Source organism: Oratosquilla oratoria, chromosome 8 (assembly GCF_046742065.1).
Source record: "Oratosquilla oratoria isolate Oo_2021 chromosome 8, ASM4674206v1, whole genome shotgun sequence".
NCBI classification, from domain to species: Eukaryota; Metazoa; Arthropoda; class Malacostraca; order Stomatopoda; family Squillidae; genus Oratosquilla; species Oratosquilla oratoria.
In genome coordinates, this window is record NC_134784.1 from 34,605,787 (window position 1) to 34,620,239 (window position 14,453).

Sequence of the window (14,453 nt, forward strand, 5' to 3'; positions counted from 1 at the left end):
CTATATTTATTTATTGAAAGCGTATGCACATTAGCTACATTCTATTTGTTTGCCAAGGGACAGCCCCTTCCTCTAGAAAATAGGACAGAAATTGATTATGCACTTCTTTTGCATCTTGTGAAGAATTTCTTGCATGACCTCTTTGTAACTCAACCATGGTGACCTCAGGGGGTGTTCTGCCTTGGGATTCGCAATCTAGATCCTCTTGAGGGAGATAAGTACTGCAACATTTGCGTCTTAAGTAGTTATGCAAGACGCAACCTTTTCAATGCTCTTAATGTTCAAATTTATTGGCTTTGAAAAGATTCCGAATCGCGAACTCATTATGTCGAAAACATTTTCGATTACTCGCCGTGCTCTGGATAATCTGTAGTTGAAAATACGGCGTTCTTGAGTTAGCTCCTTTGCAGCGAAAGGCTTGAGAAAATCTGTCCTCAAAGCGAATGCCTCGTCTCCAATGAAAACATAAGGTAGACTTTTTGAGCTATTAGCTGGAGCACTTGGTTGTGGTAGATTAAGTTTTCCAGCAGCAAGCCGTTCACTAAATTTTGTATTTTCTAACACTCTGCCATCAGATACACGACCATTGGTCCCAGCATCGCACATCAGAAATTCATAGCTTGCATTTGCAAGGCCTAATAATACGATACTATTAAAGCCTTTATAGTTCCAGTAGAATAAACCAGAACCAGTTGGAGGAATGATTGATATGTGCTTGCCATCTAGGTATCCACAGCAGTTTGCAAAGTTCCATCTATGTTCGAATTCATTGCTAATTGCCTTCCATTCCTCTTCAGTTCTGGGAAGCTGAAAAAAGACAATCTATTATAATTTTTTCGTCCAAAATTAGACCAAAAACAGGTTTTAACCCTTGAAGGTAGTAAGAGCACATTCGGAGCTACTTAGACCTAAAACAGGCTTTAACCTTTAAGCTAAAATGATTTAATTCATCCAGATTTATCCCAAATCACCGAAAATGGATCCTATAGGCATTTTCCCGATCCTATAAACTTTATTATTCAATAATTTAAAAAAAAAAAATTATTGTTGATAGAAAGTAAAACGAGAAACACACAAGGTTGATTTTTGTGATCATGTGTGCCCATTTTACTATATATACAAGTCAAAAGAAAACTTTATTTGCAATGCTCTGCTGGATTATTTCGGATATTTTAAGCTATAAATAAGGTTAGGTTAGGTTGTTAGGTTACACGGAAAGTGCATTCTTGGAAATTGACTTACAAAGACCCATTTTAGGTACTTAAAGCAAGAAAAAAATCGTATGTGAGCCAAGGTAATAAATTACCTTCTAATAATCTAGTCAATAAAATTGAATATTAATCTTTACCTTTATATAATCCTTCTTAAGAACCTTATAAATTGCATCACAGGTCTCAGGAATTATTCTTCCTAGTGTTTGGGGCGATATGAGTGAAGAAAATTTGAGGTCTTCATATGACCTCCCTGTTGCTAGGAATCGTAATGTACATACGAGACGTTCATGAGGTGTAATAGCCTTCCTCATCATCGTATCCTGTTTTTTTTATGATTGGTGTTACCAAGGACAGAAGTTCTAAAAATATGGATTCATCCATTCTTAAATAGTTCATATAGTTTTTAGGCTCTAGTCTCAGTTCCTCCAATAATTGATTATGGGATAGCTTGTTTCTTTTTTGAAGCCAAGACTTACACCACTTTGACTTTTTTTTGCGCTTTCTATCTGCCTCTAAAAAAACAGCAATATTAAAAAGATCGTCAGAGTCGAGATCAGACATCACAATAGAACTGCGGATCAACTGCGAAAAATTGGACAATTGGTTGTTGCAGTGAGTGGCGAAGCCGCCAACCACAACTCCAACCCCGACCATGTTCGAAATCTGGGTTGGGGTTGAAAATCGTTGTCGTGAATGGGGCCCTTATCATCAGGTACCCATGAATGACGCAGACATCGCCAAGACTGCCGTCGTAACACCCTTCGGTCTTTTCGAGTACTTATTCATGCCCATGGGCCTCCGGAACACTGGAGCCACCTTCCAGCGCATGATGAACACCGTTTTCGCCCACCTAGACTGCACGTACGTCTACCTAGATGATGTCCTAGTATTCTCAGCCGATGAAGAGCAGCATACCCACGACCTTTCAGCTGTGTTTGAAGTGCTGGAAAAATATGGCCTGCGTATAGCTCTCGAGAAATGCTCATTTTTCCGACCAGTGTGGATTTCCTCGGACACAGGATAACATCCAATGGCGTACAACCACCTGAGTCCAGGACAGCAGCCATCCGCGACTTCCCAGAGCCTACTGACTCCGCTTCTCTACGTAGATTTCTCGGTATGGCTGGCTATTACCGTCGTATGATACCCGGCTTCGCTGATATTGTTCATCCTCTGTCAGAACTTGGCAGATTACAGCCCAATGCCAAACGACTTGTGCTACAGGAGAACGAAAAGTCTGCCTTCAACAATGTCAAACAAGCACTAACTGACGCCTGTACACTACCTCACCCGAAGCTTGATTGCACGCACCTGCAGCTGGTCACCGACTGCTCATCTGTTGCTGCCGGAGCAGCGCTCCATCAGATGGTAGACGGTCTCCCTCGTCCCATATCCTTCTTCTCAAAGAAGCTAACCACTGCTCAGCGCAAGTACTTGGTCTACGACCGCGAGCTACTAGCAGCATACTACGCCGTAGTGCACTTTCAACACTTCCTAGAGGGCCATTCTGTTACTCTGTTGACGGATCACAAGCCGCTGGTATCGGCATTCAAAAGTCCACACGTTGCTAAATCCGACCGTCAACAGCGCCATTGGTCCTACGTCACCGAGTACATGTCAGATGTACAATATATAAGAGGTGCAGAGAACACCGTCGCAGACTGTCTCACACGCAGTGTGAACGCTGTCCAAGTTGACGTGTTTGACCTACCGACCATCGCACATGCTCAGGTGGAAGACGAAGAAACCAAGTCTGCTGCCCACAATCTTACTGCCTTCAAACTCTCTAGTGACTTGTCAGTGCTGTGCGATACGTCTACACCTCACCCCCGGCCATTCCTACCACAGCCCTGCCGTCTACCTTTGTTTCAACGTCTCCACAGCCTATCTCACCCGGGAATTCACGGCAGCATCCGCCTGCTCAAATCACGCTATGTCTGGCCGCGCATCGAGCAGGACGTGAAAGCCTGGGTCCGCAGCTGCTCAGCGTGTCAACAGGCCAAAATCTGTTGCCATACGAAGTCCCCTTTGGCCAACTTTGCTGTGCCGAGTGCACGCTTCGAGTGTGTGCACTTGGATATCGTAGGTCCCCTTCCACCAGCGATTGATGTGGGCCACCCACATGCTGCACCGCACAATAGTCAGAATCGTTAAAATGTTGAGCAAAATCCTATGGAATTTAACACACCACTTTTCACTACAATAGCAAATGATATTTGTCTTGCCAACTATTCCAGTAATAACTGTGAACATTCTAACCTGTCTCTTGAGTTGTTAACAAAATACGGCATAGATGGAAGTGGAAGTCAGTCCTTATATTCCATTAAGTTTGACCACAAACTGCACAGTGATGTAAATAAGGGTAGTATAGTGTCAAGTTTCATCTGTCCATTACGGTTGTCACTCAGAGATAGTAAAAAAATATGGCAAAATCCAGCTCCTTCTTCTCCCATTTATTGCCCTCCAATAAAACTCACCTTCAGTAAAGAATCGGCAGAAAGTACAAGGCAAGAAATACACGAACTTCAAGAGGCTATAACCAGTCTTGTGCCTACAGTAGTACAGAATGTTCAAGTTCACCACAAATTTATATCAACAATGGTTGATGGGAAGGTATGTCAAGCATTAACAAACACTCCCTCTGCTGCATCTTGTTTTATCTGTAAACCAAGGATAAATCCGTCAGCTATGAATAATCTAAAGGAAATACAAGATAAAGATATTGATGAGAATGCTCTTTCCTATGGATTATCACCTTTGCACCTTCTTATAAACACAATGGAATGTATTCTGCACATTGCTTATAGCAGTGGTTCTTAACCTTAGGGGAATTCCCCACAGGTGGGGAATGGCAGAGTTGCCAAGTGGGGAAAACAAAAATTAAGGGCCGTAAAATGGCACAAAAAAACAAAGCGTATATTTACGTACTAAACACTGCATGGGTTAAAATCAAATTTGTCAAAGACCGATGCTGTGGTGGGAAATGGAGAGTTGGCTCACTAAAAAGTGGGGAATTGGAGAAAAAAGGTGAAGAACCCCTGGCTTACAGAATTAAGTTGTAAACACGGATGATAAAAGGAACTGAAAATAAGAAGATATACAATGAAGAGAAGAGAATATGCACCGAATTAAAGAGGGAATTGGGGCTTAATGTAGACACTCCAGCTCAAGGATCTGGTACAACCAATAACGGAAACACAGCTAGGAGTTTTTTTTTTTCAGATCCAGAAAATGTATCTAGAATATCAGGAGTTGATGCCAGGCTTATTCATCAACTTTCAATTCTATTCAGTGCCTTAAATTCAGGATATGACATTATCAGTACAAAGTACGACGAATATGCCAAAAACACTGCCAATTTGTTTGTACAATTGTACAACTGGTACTATATGCCAGTTTCTGTACACAAGATGTTAATGCATGGCAGTCAAGTGATCGAGTCTCTCTGTATATCCGTCGGACATGCATCAGAAGAGGGAATTGAGGGAACTCACAAGATCTTAAGAAATGTAAGAACACCACACCAGCAAAAGATCACGAATAAGATCCAACACAGACCTCATAAACTGGCTGCTGCTATCATCTGATCCAGTCCTTGCTGGACTTAGAAAGAGGTCTTCTCATAAGCTTAAACAATTGCCATCAGAAGTTCTACATCTATTAAAATCCCCAGAAGTTTAATGTCAATGCCCCCACCAAATGCAGAGAGAGATTGATGTAACTTGAGATGGTGTGTATATGAGAGGGGTCGGGAGTAAATATGTGAAAGTGTATATGGGAGATCCTCTGTATGAGAGATCGTGTGTATATGAGAGAGAAAGAGATCAGGTATTATGTAAGGTCTAGACTGAGAGATTGGATGTATGAGAGGTCTAGATAGCCTAGCATTATTTTTTTTTTTGTATAAGGTTAATTTTATTTTTTATATCTATATTTATATGATAAATTATATATCTAATGACTTTTTCATGTAATAATAATAATAATAATGAATATGATTGAAGGTATTATTTATAATTTCTTTATCACCGCCCTTACCCAGGGCGGTGGGCAAGGTGCAGGGATGACCCGTCATCCAGGAGGTGCTCAGATGAGAGGGAGCGTGGGAGGGGTGTGGAGTGTATTTAGGGATGAAATGGGTGGGAGTGTTTTTATGCCTTTCCCTTTTTGGCTACCTCCCTTGAAAGGGGGAAAAAGCCTTAGTATATGTATGTCTTTATCATACATTTCATCCTTTAAAATCATAATAAACAGTAAATATAACATCATTAGCACATGAAAAAAATATTAGTGTAGCAATGACAGCTATTGTAGTGAAAAGTGGTGTGTTAAATTCCATAGGTTTTTGCTCAACATTTTAGCGATTCTGACTACTGTGCACCGAACCGCTACCCAAGGTCCATATAGTATAGGTCAACGCACGCGCAGGTCCAACTACCCAGCGGGGGAAGTGGGGGGTTAGTGACGTCACTGGGTACATCCCACGTGACCTGTCAGGGGTCTCTCTCCTCCTCCTCCCCCTCCCCTTGGCTCCCGCTCTCTCTCTCTCTCTCTCTCTCCCTGCTCCCGCTCTCTCTCTTATAATAATAATTAGTATTACTACTATTATTAACTTTAATTGGAGATCTGTCTCCCCAGATGGACATGGGGAGACAGATCTTCAGATGAGCACATCTGGGGAGGTAGGTTTTCCATCACATGAACGGTGAGGACAAGTAGGCAGAGAGGTGTGACCTTGTCCCGACCAGAGGCAAGCACAGATTGACACACGCTCCCGTGTTTAACCCCTATTGCTCCCGTTGACGTCACGGATGCGCAGAACACAGAAAAAGCGGAGCGCTCGTGGGTTGACCTATACTATATGGACCTTGCCGCTACCTACTGATGTGCATCGACCATGTAAGCCGCTGGCCAGAAGCAGTACCGTTGACGGAGATTACCGCAGCCTCCGTGGCCAGTGCCTTCTTCACTCACCGGGTGTCACGCTTCGGTGTCCCACTATATGTGGTGACTGACCGTGGTACCCAATTTGAGTCCAAATTGTTCCAAGAGATATCACGACGGGTTGGTTTCCATCGTCTACGCACCACGTCCTACCACCCCCAGTCTAACGGCTTGATTGAGCGCCTTCACCGTGTGATCAAGACATCTATGATGGCGCAACGTCAATGCTGGTTATCTGCACTGCCCGTAGTGATGCTCGGAGTCCGCTTACTACCCGGCGAGTCTGGCATATTGCCATTCACTGCCGTTACAGGCAGCCAGCTTATGTGTCCTCACGTCCTAGTCAACACTGAATTAGACTCCGCCCGTGTTCAACACGAATTCGTCCGTGACCTCTGCGCACGTACGTCAGAACTTGATTTTCACCAGCTCACTGCAACGACTGACCACTCCTCTGCTAAGCCGTTTGTTCCACACCAGCTGATGAGTTGTGCCCAGGTCTGGGTTAGAGTGGACCGTGTCCGTAAGCCCCTTGAAGCGCCGTACCGCGCCCCCTTCAAGGTGCTCCGATGTTCTAGCAAATTGTTCACCATACTACTTCAGTCCGGTGCTAACGAAACAGTTTCCATCGACAGGTTAAAACCGGCTCATCTCCCAACACCGCCAACAGCAGCATCTACTCCAGCGCCAGTTCCTTCCGCCTGCCTGCTTGCTGACTTGACTGCCTGGTGGTTAGTACTGTCCCCCATCCATATGAATAGAGGTAGGAAAGGTGCAGGTAGGGGAGGTGTCACTGTTCGTCGGCCCTCCCTTACGCCCAGCTCAGCTGATCGCCGCAGTAGTGTTGGTTGCCCTGTAACTCCTGTTGTTCAGAGTCAACAGAATTTGTCAACTGTGCTGGATGGTGCGTCAGCAATATTTTGTGGTACTTGTAAGGATGTTGTCGGTAATGACACTATTGGATGCGACAAATGTGACCGATGGTTCCACCCAACATCTATGTGTCTAGGATTACCGGTCAAGGTAATTGATGATATTGTAAAACTAGAAGGGGATGGAATTTTGTTTGTCTGTTTGATATGTAGGGTAGACAAACAAAACAACCGAGCTGGCACAAGTAATGCTGACAAAGGCACAATTAGACAACTTTCTGAAATGGTCATGGCCCTTTGTGCTACAGTTAAGACATTAACCCAGAAAGTTGATAATTTAGTCTCTCAGGGGAATGCGAGTACCTTACTCCCTTTGCCAGCTCCTAATAATCAGCTGTCAACTAGACAGGTTATTAGGGAGGAGATTAGGGAATTACAGGACAGAGAGCGGAGGAAGGACTGTAATTTTGAGAGGCTTGACAAATGAAAATGAGGATGAAGTTAGGTCTAAATCTAAAGAAATTTCTTCTTTTCTGATTAATAAGGAGGTTACTTTGGATGAGGTTACCTGCTTAGATGCAGACAAGGGACTTTTCATGGGAAAGATAATGAATACTCAGGACAAAACGACACTCCTGCAAGCAGCACCAAGACTCAAGGACTCTAGATTCAGTGGTATCTATTTGCATAGAGACTTAACATACATTCAGCGTCAGGAGCTGCACAACAGACGTGCCGCCAGGGTGACTCATGAGACTGTTTCTCATGGTTCCCAGGTCACAGTACCCACTACCCAGGTTCCTACCAGTTTTTTATATTCTTAAGACAAAGTTGTATTCATAGTACTTCCACATTTTTCTCTTTGTATTTTGCACACGCTAATGTAAACTCACTTGTAAATAAAATTAATCATGTTTATTCTTTTGTTGTGGATAATGATATATCGGTATTGGGTATTAGTGAGACTTGGCTAACTTCAAATATAACTGATGCTTGTGTTGCTTTACCTCATTACGTACTGTTACGTAAGGATGTAGCAGGCAATGTTAAGAAGCATGGGGTATGTTTATATGTAAAGGATAGCATTAAATATAATGAGATTGTTGTTGAGGTTCCTAACATGCTAGTTGTTTTTCTTCCAGACTATTCTCTATATTTCATTTCTATATATCGTCCACCACCTAGTACTACCACTGATAATAGCATCCTAATTAATTTTCTTACAGAATTTTGTTTGGGTAAAGATGTAATCCTAGTTGGTGATTTTAATTTACCAACTATCAGATGGAATGATGACTTAATCTATACAGGACTCTCAGCTAATGATCTAATTTTTTATAATTGTTTTAACCTCTTGGGATTCACACAGTGGGTTCATGAGACTACTTATTATAGTTCAGGTAATATACTTGATCTAATACTTACTTCTGAAGATGACAGGATAATGGATGTGCAAATATTGCCTCCTTTCCCTAATTGTGGTCATTCTCCAATTAAATGTGAATATATATCTCAACATCCTCCTTCGAGTGACGAATTACCATCGCATAGATTGTGGACCAGAGGGAAATACAATGTGATTAAGGAGCAATTGTCACAAATTGATTGGGATTACGAATTCAGATACCTTGATATTGATGCAATGTATAATATCTTCCTTGAGTATGTTCACCATTTGATAGCAGAGTATGTACCAGTTACTACCAGGCTTCATAGTGGTCCTCCATGGCCAGTCAAACCTCCTTCATCTCTTAAAAAAGCTAGATCTTTAATGTGGAGTAATTATAAAGAAGTCCACTCACAAATTGGCAGAAATTAGTTGAAGCCGGAGAAGCTTTACATCAATTTCTGCAAATCAATTACCAATACAAAACCTTTGCCATTAACAGTCAGAATATGAGCTTTCTTTGGTAAGTGACATGGTGTGCATAACTCTAAGCTTTTTCATGCCTATATTAGGAGAAAAAAGGTAGCAAGAGTGGGTGCAGGACCTTTAAAATCTCAAAGTGGGCAGATTGTTAATGAGGCAATTACTATGGCTGATATATTTGCCACAGCTTTCGCATCAGTGTATATACAAAATGTCGAGGCTAACCCATTACCTCATCAGGTTCACGGAGGTACAATAGGGGATCCTGATATATCGCAAGAATCTGTGACTAAGGCAATTGCACAGCTTAATTCCTTTTCAGCCATGGGACCAGATGAAGTGCACCCTTATTTTTTAAAGATCTGTATTGAACAGTCATCTTACCCATTAACTCTCATTTTTCAAAAATCATATGCAACTGGCCATCTACCAGCTCCATGGAAAACATCATTTGTTGTGCCCATTTTTAAGAAAGGTTCCCGTGCAGATCCACTAATGTATAGACCTGTATCATTAACATCAGTTGTGTGCAAATCCTTAGAAAGAATACTTGCTAAACTAATATATGATTACATTGAGGAAAATAATCTGTTAACACATGATCAATTTGGTTTTCGCCCTGGAAGATCTACCGAAGATCAGTTATTGATCACGTATGATGAAATTACTCTGGCACTTGATCGTGGAAAAACAGTTGACTTGATTTTATTTGACTATTTCAAGGCCTTTGATGTTGTTAATTATGACATTTTGTTGGACAAATTGATAAACCTAGGGATTACAGGCAAAGTTCTTTTCTGGATTGAAGATTTTCTTACAGATCGGGTAATGAATGTTGTTGTGGCACATGCTAAGAGTTCACCTAAGCAGGTAACCAGTGGAGTCCCTCAGGGGTCAGTTTTGGGGCCTCTACTCTTCTTGCTGTACATTAACTTCATTACGTCAAATACCAGGTCTCCTACTAAGATATTTGCCAATGATTTGAAGCTGTATGTTAGTATTGAGGTAGGTTCAAAAGAAGATGCCTTGACTGCGGTGAGAAGATGTCAGGTGGACATTGATACTCTCTACCATGTATCTGAATCTTGGGGACTTGCACTCAATCCAGCAAAGTGTGTTGCCATAAGGTTTACCAGAAGCAATGCTTTTTGGACAGATTTGGTAGATGTTCATTATCATGTCAATAACGTATTTATTGCATTTCAAGAATCAGTTACTGACTTGGGTGTGTGTATTGATAACAAACTTAAATTTCACCAACATATTTCTAATATTGTACATAAAGCAAGTGGAGTATCAACCAGTATTCTCCGATCAACAGTTAATCGGCAAGACTCTTATATGCTTCCCCTTTTCACCACACATGTGCGTCCTTTGCTTGAATATGCATCCTCAGTCTGGAACTTGGGTTATGTAGGAGATGTTAGACAGTTGGAGTCTGTACAAAGGAGATGGACAAGGGAGATACGTGGATTAGAGGGTTTGGATTACTCGCAGCGACTAAGGACTCTTAACTTATACTCAATTAAAGGGAGATTACTTAGGCATGATATAATTAAATGTTGGCATATTTTTCATGGGAAACTAGCAATTTCTCGTGATGACTTGTTTCCTCGACCCTTGTTGAGTAGCACAAGGGGCCATGATTTCAAAATTGGTCACACCAGAACACAAGTAGAAGTACAGAGAAGGTATTTTAGTATTAGATGTGTGAATTTGTGGAATGAATTGCCAGCAGAACTTGTTAACTGCAGTGATATTGATGTGTTCAAACGAGGTCTCGCAGCTTATCTCGGTGATATATTATTTGATTATACTGCATAAGGCAGTACCAATCGACACCTTGACACAGTTCCATACAATGTTGCTGCTTATGATACACTATCCAGCCAGTAGCAATTAATATATAAATGTCATGTGTAGAATTATGGGCTGGCATATCAGCAGAGTGTGGCTTCCTTGCCTACATCATAAGTTGTGTGTGGATGGGAAGCCCACCAGGTAAGAGAACCAGGTAAGAGAACCAATTTGAAGCTTGGCTGGACAAGTTCTGGGCAAATCAGGAGCTGGTATTTAACTATAGAGCTCCAATAGTCCAATACACACCACCACCAAACGATAGTAGTATTTATGTAGATCTGGAGTCACAGGTGTAAGCCTCTTCCAGGGGATCATCTGTCAGTATCTGTGAGTATAATAAGGACTGTACCGAGGGTCTCTTCAGGATGAGGGAAGACAGTGCGACAAGAGGACACACAAAGAAAATATTCAAGATCAGAGCCAGACTGAATCGTTACAAGTACTTCTCAAACTGAGTGGTTAGTGTCTAGAAGGGTCTCACTAAACGTCGACCAAAGTTGACCAACGCCTACCAAACCCAAACAATAACGGCTTTTGCTCAAATGCATATAATTATGTATTAAAATTAGCATATGGTTGCATTATGCGACCTATTTTCTTTAAAATGTGTGATTTTCATTAATTTGATTGAAAAGAAGTTACATTTTATCCTCTGCAAAATTACCAAAGGTGCCGAACGCCGACCAAACACAAACACAATGATGGCTTTTGCTCAAATGCATAATTTTATACAAGAATTAGTATTTGGTTGCATTATTAGACCTATTTTCTTTAAAATGTGTGATTTTCATGAAATTTGATCAAAGAGAAGATACGTTTTTATCACCTGCAAAATTACCAATGTCGACCAACGCCGACCAAATTATGCATTTGAGCAAAAGCCGTTGTTTGTGTTTGGTCGGCGTTGGTCGACTTTGGTAATTTTGCAGAGGATAAAAACGTAACTTTTCTTTAATCAAATTACATTAAAAAAAATCACACATTTTAAAGAAAATTGGTCAAATAATGCAACCATAAGCTAATTTCTATATAAAATTATGCATTTGAGCAAAAGCCGTCATTGTTTGGGTTTGGTTGGCTTTGGTTCGGCTTTGGTTGACTTTGGTCGACATTTATTGAGACCGATCTGGAACAGTCTGCCAGATAGTATTTGCAAGGTCAGGAGCAAAAATTCAATTATAAAGCAAAAATAAATAAAGCGTGCTACCACCAGCCACACATTGTCCTGGCTACCATACTGGAGCCACAGGCCCTTAAAATGGGCCTCTTCTGGGGAATCATCTGTGAGTATCTGTGAATATCTGAGGTGAACATTGCATTCCTGAGTCTGAGAAAAGAAGGTCCAACTTAAGGGAACAATTTGAAGTTATTCAAGCAAAGGTGTAAAACAAAACTTTGACAAAATATATTTCATTGGAGTTGTAAATTTATGAAATAGCCTCCCCTGTCATATGGTACATTCAAAAAGTATATAATAGTTTGAATGTAGGCTTGATAAACATTGGAAAAAATGGGTGTACAATTTTGAGGAGGCCCTAATAATCAGGCATGTCAGACCACTGCCAGCCAGATCCAGTAGACAGTAAATTAGATGAAGATCTACACACGGAGAAATTAGCTATTGTTAAGCCTATTGTCAAAGGTGACCTTGATCCTCAGAGTCTGGGCTCATATAGACCTGTATCGAACTTGACTTTTGTTTCAAAGGTTATTGTGAATGTAATCTTGGATCAGTTATGGACTCATCTAAATGAGATAAATGCAATACCGGATGATCAGTCCGCATATCGACGGTTGTACTCCACCGAAACTACGCTATGTACTGTGGTGAATGATTTAATAGTAAAGATGGACGAGGGAAAGTGCAGTGTCCTAATTATGCTTGATTTGAGTGCTGCATTCGATACAGTAGTGCATAGCATTCTTTTGGATGATTTGCAGAGTTGCGGTATAGAGGGAAATGCACTGGCTTACTTAGAAAGCTATCTGATGAACAGAACGTATTGTGTACAGATTGGAAAATCCTATTCTAAGAAAAGATCTCTGCAGAGAGGAGTTCCTCAAGGAAGCGTACTTGGTCCTGTTCTTTTCTGTATATACACCATAGGATTATCTGAATTGCTATTGCGGCATGGTGTCAATTTCAAATTGTTTGCGGATGATACCCAATTCTACATGTCTATGTCTGATGTTAATGATGCTGAAGAGAAACTGGAAACTGTCTTGTCTGACGTCAAATCATGGATGGATGGAAAACAACTTAAATTGAATCCGAATAAAACTGAGGTGTTGATTGTGGGAAAGAAAATGAGTCTCAGAAGATTAGGTACTAGGAGTCTGCGGATATTGGATAGTACGTTGGATGGAAGAAGTGCTGTTAAGGATTTGGGTGTTCTATTGGATGAAAATCTCTCTTTTGAAGCTCAAATCAATAAAGTGGTGAAAGTTGCTGGATATCATTTGAGGAATATTGGTTTTGTGAGAAAATATTTGGATGAGGATACTGTAAAGATGCTTCTTCATAATTATGTTATAAGTAGACTAGATTATTGCAACTCTCTTTACTTTGGCTTACCAAAATATCGGCTTCGGAAACTACAGTATGTTATGAACAGAGCTGTGAGATTACTCAAGAGGTCTTGCACCTCGTGAGAATGTAACTCCAGTACTCATGGAATTACACTGGCTACCAATAAAGGCACGGATAGTTTTCAAGATATGTCTTCTGACTTTTCAAGCCTTGAAATATGGAAAACCAGAATATCTAAGGAGTCTTCTCAACGATTTTCAAGTGGATACTACTATGGGGCTTCGGCATAGTGATGAACAATATAAGTTGAATGAGCCAAGAAGTAATTTGGTAATGGGTTTTCGAGCGTTTGAAAGATGTGCGCCAAGACTTTTTAATGAGCTACCACTAAATGTCAAAATGAGTAGAAACTGTGCCATTTTCAAGAAAAATTTGAAGACACATTTGTTCACCGAGTGTTATGACATGGATGATTTGTGTATTAGAAGTGACTATAGTGTTTGATAACATCAATGGACGCCCTGCAGAGCACCGATGCTGGTGGAGCGGGGTCTAGAACTCCCAAATAACAAGTAAGTAACAAGTAATAGACCTGAGTCCAGTAACTTGTAAAGAAACGTGAGCTGACATGGGACCTCAATGGAAATAAATTCTTTATGGGACTTTAGAATTATCCCTTCTTAACTGTGACTCAGTCTATATTATTTACATTTGTTGATTACCTAAATTGTATTGGTGTTGGCTTGAATTGCTTGTACAGTTATTTTATACTAAAAAATAATCAAATTGCACGTACCTTTTATCTGAAGAAGTTCCACTAGTTGACAATCGTGGTTATCACGAACTTGTTTTCAAAGATTGACACTTACACTTAAAATTAAAACTCACTCGAACAATAAAACAAAATGGTTAAACACTACGCTAGAGCACAAAACTATAGACGACACTTCGTTCACAAAAGTAATATTTGGCACGCTTGCAAGAACACTACCGACGTACTCACAACGGCTCATCAGCCGACACTAAGTTCAGAGTTTGACGCAGCTATGCCATTTATTGGGAATTTTTTGTGAAGGTTTTATATGCTTCACAAGTGAAACAACAGAGCAGAATTTGAACTAGGATTTCTTTTTCTAATTATAATCGTCACCACCGCTTTGGGA

The 14,453-nt window shown here is 40.8% G+C and overlaps 1 protein-coding gene across 1 annotated transcript; it reads right to left on the reverse strand.

Moving 5' to 3' along the window:
- Positions 1 to 237: 237 nt before the first annotated feature.
- On the reverse strand, positions 238 to 606 carry LOC143027341 (uncharacterized). Its single transcript, XM_076188616.1, has one exon. The coding sequence runs from the start codon at positions 604 to 606 to the stop codon at positions 238 to 240; it is 369 nt and encodes a 122-aa protein (XP_076044731.1).
- Between the last annotated feature and the right edge of the window lie 13,847 nt (positions 607 to 14,453).

What these genes read in the sequence shown, in the direction of transcription:
- LOC143027341 (XM_076188616.1), bottom strand. Translation starts at nt 606, where the DNA reads ATGTGCGATGCTGGGACCAATGGTCGTGTATCTGATGGCAGAGTGTTA.